We start from the raw sequence: 5,526 nt of genomic DNA, 5'->3' as shown, positions 1-5,526 counted from the left end.
AAAGTAATTTATCTGTGAGTAACATAGGCTATATTTTATTATTATTATTATCGGTAGATTGCTGTCAATACGTAGATTACTACTAAGTTAATACTTTTGGTAACAGGTAGAAAAAAGGGTTATATTTGTAATTTCACGCGGGCGAAGTCGCGAAAAACAGCTAGTTGTTGATAAAAATAATAGTGCCATGTAATATTTTGTTATAACTTTGGCAGTCTGTAGAATTTGTACACGATCAATCATGCTTATTTTATTTCAATATCATAAATGTTGAAAGTTTAGATGGATGTTTGATAGAAATTATAGCCTAAACGGCTGATCCGATATCAATGAAATTTGGTATAGATGTAGAGGATAGTCTGGAAGAACATATTGGCTACTTGCATTTGTTTTTTTTAATTCCGCGCCGATGGAGTCGCGAGCGAAAGCTATTCTTATAATATACAAGAACGTTCTATTTGTCCTTATGCCTTTATTGTATAAAAAAATAGTAATAAATAAACATTCCGATAGCTGCAATAATGATTGGGGTCAAAAGTCTTAAATGCGATAGTGTGCGTTGTTGCTATAATCTGAACGCTCGGGTATGATTTTATTGTCTAGGTCTTAGGATAAGTCAACATTTGACCCGGTCTTGAACTATCTGATGCTATTGCGCTTGACATAAATTCTAGATTGTGTTAATTTAATAGTGACAAACTCGCTATGCAAAACGATAAAGCTTATTAACATTCCTTGTATAACCCAGATTTATTTAATACTACCATTATCCCGCGACTGCGTCCGCGTAGAAAAAAAAACAAAAGTGACTAGTCTATATGTTCTTCCAGACTATCCACTACATCTATACCAAATTTCATCGAAATCCGGTCACCCGTTTAGGCTACAAACTCTAACAAACATCCATCCATCCATCTAAACTTTCGCATTTATAATATTAACTAGATTTTGCCCGCGACTCCGTTCGCTGGATTAGAAAAAAACGAAAGTGAGTAGCATATGTGTTCTTCCAGACTATCCTTTACGTTCATACCAAATTTCATCTAAACTCTACGTAAATTTAAATGTTATGTAGCGATTATTTTACCCAGAAAAGAACAAATCATTCATACGTTTTGTGAAAAATTTGACCGCATTGCGATAAGTTTATAAACAGGTCTGTAAAAGGAAATCCCTCATCTTGTCCTTCCCGTATGTGATGGGAACCGGTTCAGTCGGAAGACTTAAATGCGCGTATACAATGCCCGTAATTGTGGACCAATTACATTACATAAAGACTGAAATCAATTCAATCGTATCTTGTTCAATATTAATATGAGAGTTATGGTTTTTGATAAGTTATGTCGTTTTAATTTAATTTAACAAAGAAAGGATGGCGAGTGGAATAACAGAGAAAGTACGATATATTCTTTTTCTCTGTTCATAAAGATTAACGCATAATGTTGCTAGTTTGAAAAATCTTTGCAAAATTGACAAAAATTCATTACAACAAAGTTGATAGAAAATTAAAGAGAAATACTAGTACTCATTTCATATTTTCTAGTAACTTAACAGTTATGCTTCCAAGTGGAGTAGTTAAGGATGTTCAGAAAAGAGGTCGCGACCTTCGTTGTGTGCTCAGGTGGTGATAATGAACACACTAATGCAGGTCTAACTAAACAATCATAGCGTCTATATGCATGACCCACATTCAGTTCACATTCTTTTTATGAGCTGATTCATTTTATTTAGCTTATCTTATGATGTCATAGATTAAGAAAGATGTTGCATAAAATATCAAGAAACGGTGGATAAAAATAAGCTTTGTGACAAAGGCGTAAATGTAATTTAAAATAAGAAGTTAAATAATCAAATATTGGATTATGATTATGTGTAGTCAAAGAATTAAATTTGCTGCCCACTTTGGATTAAACGTCTTTCACTGTCTAGCAAATACTATACTAGCCTATAACATTACATGATACTGATACGTAAGAATCACCTCGTTGTTCCGACTGCTAACTTTTCACTTATAAAGAAAAAATAAAGCAATTAAGTAAAAAGTATACATATGGTTTTTATAAGAAAATGCGGGCAAACGAGCGATAGGAACACCGAGGTGATCAACGATGCCCGATGGACATTCGGATTACGAGATAAACTACAAATGCGTTGCCGACCTTTTGAGAAATGGTACGCTAGCTAAGATCCTTAGTCGTACTGATTTAGATAATTTACTTGTTCGTACAAGCTAATGAGTAGACTGAAATATTTTTTCATATCTGTAAACATGTGTTACGATCCAAAGGCTTTTTAAACAGGTTTATCAGCGATCCGATAGCTTGTACAAACTTACGGCGATATTGACCTTGTTCAAGTCGTTATTATCAGGTGAATATAATATTTATATTAGGTCGTATGAAAAGATATAAAATCGTTAATGTTTATATGGGCGAGGTAAGAGCAGACGTGTTGAACAGATTTCCGAAAGGATACACTATTTATATACGAGTTGGTACTTATAGTTTAATTTTAATATGCAATATTCTGCTTGATAAATCGACAAACGGTCCAGCTCACCGCTTTTACCTACTATATTTTCCTTTTACCGCCTTTACCTGTAACTCTACCTACAAATTAATACGAATGTACGTTATGGTAATCTAACTTCAATTGTTTTTGTTTTGTTAATTTCCAAAAACTACAAGACCCGTTTCGTCACTAATATCTTTTGTCAATAATTAAAATGTAAGTGATCACGTGTGTACTTCGTGTTAATTTAATAGGTAAACGTTAAAAACAAAGGGCTTTAATCAAAGTACCGAGTTTCTAGGTTACGAACATTGCATTTAGTATTCTCAAATGTTTTGAAATATCGTCTATTGTGCGGCGCTTGTAAATTAATGTTAGTATTATAGTAATGTATTTAATTTATGCACCTGAATGCCTGAGGCGTTTTATGATCGAACGGTCTCTACTCGCCCATTGTTTGCATCATCGGCTATTTAAATCTAGTAGTTACAAACAAAATTTGTTAAACAAGATAATGCGCAGAAGCGAATTTTACACTTTATAGATCGAAAAGGATCTTATTTGAAAAGTAAAGTATCAAAAATCCTTTTTTAAATAATAATAATTCTACGATAAGCGAACCTTCGATGATATGCCTACAACTGATTCAAGAAGTAAGCCGCTCTCTTTAACAATATTTCAGTCAGCTATCGTTATCGATCGAAGCCGTGGCGTCTGAATTATTTATTTATAACACTCAGATTAACAGTAAACTGGACAAGATAATTCCATTTGTATTACCGGAATTCTCGGTATCTAAAACAATTGGCAATCGTAGGAAGAGGTTTTGTTACAGCATGATCAATGATGACTTTGCATGGAGGATGCAGCTGAGTTGGCGGTAGTATCGCGTTACATGCACTCAGCCTAATTGACTCCAATAAATTGTAAAACTATACCATGCAGTGTGAAGGTTATTGCGCATTTTATGTAAGCTGTGATAATATAATCATGATTAATTGAAGGAAAATTTTGCACAATAAATCTATTTATATAATAAGAATATGGTAGGTATCGCGTAGATTTTATTCTGCATGTAGTGTGACGGTTCTCTCGAAACCTAAACCGTTAATTAGTGACTAAGAGAGGACGAAGACTAAGTAACACCAGATACAAAGTAAAAAAAAGCTATAAGCTGTCGCATTCTAAGTAATCTGCAGAGTCGAATAAGAAGGCAAGCGGTTAAACAAAATAAGCTTAGGGCACTGAAGTCGATTCTTTAATAACATTATGCGGCAAAACGAGCGGGACATTCACCTGACGGTTGGCCTTATATCGTACTGGTGGCGTGTCACTCAGACTGGCTGCAAATACGTATAAAAAAGAATCAAAATCTTTTTTTTACATTTAAAAGAAAAGGTTATTCGTCGTGTGGCCAGTAATCTTAATAGTATTTAGGAAAATGATTCGCTGTTTAAAATTTAAAACAGCGAATCTTTTAATTAAACATTTGGTTTTGTTGGTTGGTTGTGTGGTGTTGTTCTACAAATGTTGGTTGCTACAATAAGAACTCTACTAATGTTCTGACCTAATGAACACACAGAATATAATTTTCTATGCATAGTTCACCTGGTTTTACTTAAATCATTTGAATAATTTCAATAATTAGTTTAATTGAATGACATGTTATAAACACTTCATCTTAAATGTTTTCGTATATATATTGAAATCTGAATTTAAAAAAATATCTAGTAGTTAATATCTAATCGCATGCTGTCTGAATTCTCGTGTAGCGTGTTCAAGTAGGTCAATGTATGACTGTACCATAGGTATTTTACAGCAACATCTTTTTTGCAATATCTGTATTTATCGAGTAAATAAAACGTTTTTTAATACAAACACTACATATACTTACTTTTCATTGAAGTCAGAAATATTATTGAATCTATACTAACGTTATAAATGCGAAAGTTTAAATGGATGGATGGATGTTTGTTAGAGTTTGTAGTGTAAACGACTGAACAGATTGCAATGAAATTTGGTACAGAAATAGAGGATAGTCTGGAAGAACACATAGGCTACTCAATTTTGTTTTTTTTTTTAATTCCTCGCAAACATACGGAGTACGGAGTACGTATCATATGGAGAAAGCTAGTAATTTGTAAGGCAATGTTCGGTGAATTATTTCACCAGAGCCAGAGCTGATGAAGAAATTTGTAGAAAATATTATCATCATAAAAATAAATAAGAACGAAACATGACAAATACAATTGTAATGACGCAATACACGGTTGTAACATTCGGTTGTCCATTGTCGCAATATTGGTTAGCAGCGACTTGTGACAGCCTAGATTTGCTAGAGGTGGCTAGACTTGTTGCAGAAGTGTCAATAATTTCTAAGTCTGACCACCGCACTCACAGTTGGGTGTAGGTTGGGACTGTTATTGTCAGTAAACAGTTTGTTGTAACAACCAAATGTACACAAATAAATTAACCAATTCAATTTAGTGAAATTACTAAGACCACCGAATTTTCTTTAGTTATATACTATATTAGATACCTAGCTAGTCTTATCGTGTTTATTTGTACAAATTGTTAATACGAACTGACGTATTTATAATTGAGGTGTAAGAGTATTATGTTCGATATCACGTTACTGGTGAATCCGTTGTTTGCACAAGAAAAGTAGGTCCACGTGAAGGTTGGTCTCATTTCCTTAATAGCATAGAATTTAATTATGTATTTTCTATTTGCCTCATTACCTTAGAATTTTATTCATTTTCAATAATTTCTCTTATACTGTTTTAGTCATCAATTTTATGTCAACCATGAAACAAGATCGTTGACTTCTTCAGATTTTACTACAAAAACATTGGTCTTATTACGATAACTGTAATTTTTTATTGATCTCAGGTATGATACTTGTTATTGATTAAGGATGACAAGTTGAATCTTTCATTACAGTTGATAGAAAAACAAAAATCCGGGTCAATAGCCGAATTGGGAGCAACAGTTTTGCAAATTACCGTGGGTTAG

General features: G+C 33.2%; 1 protein-coding gene across 1 annotated transcript in view; it reads left to right on the top strand.

Moving 5' to 3' along the window:
- Positions 1–5,526, top strand: part of LOC106100335 (HEAT repeat-containing protein 3) — a 12,520-nt gene extending 6,994 nt beyond the window's left edge. Inside the window, exon 5 of the mRNA XM_013279160.1 lies at positions 5,455–5,526. Within this exon, the coding sequence (XP_013134614.1) occupies positions 5,455–5,526 (72 nt within the window). The remainder of the gene's footprint in view (positions 1–5,454) is intronic.

This window comes from Papilio polytes, unplaced genomic scaffold (assembly GCF_000836215.1).
Source record: "Papilio polytes unplaced genomic scaffold, Ppol_1.0 DF824047.1, whole genome shotgun sequence".
In the NCBI taxonomy this organism is placed as follows: domain Eukaryota; kingdom Metazoa; phylum Arthropoda; class Insecta; order Lepidoptera; family Papilionidae; genus Papilio; species Papilio polytes.
The sequence above is the reverse complement of the archived record's forward strand: the minus strand, read 5'-3'. Positions and strand labels throughout refer to the sequence as shown.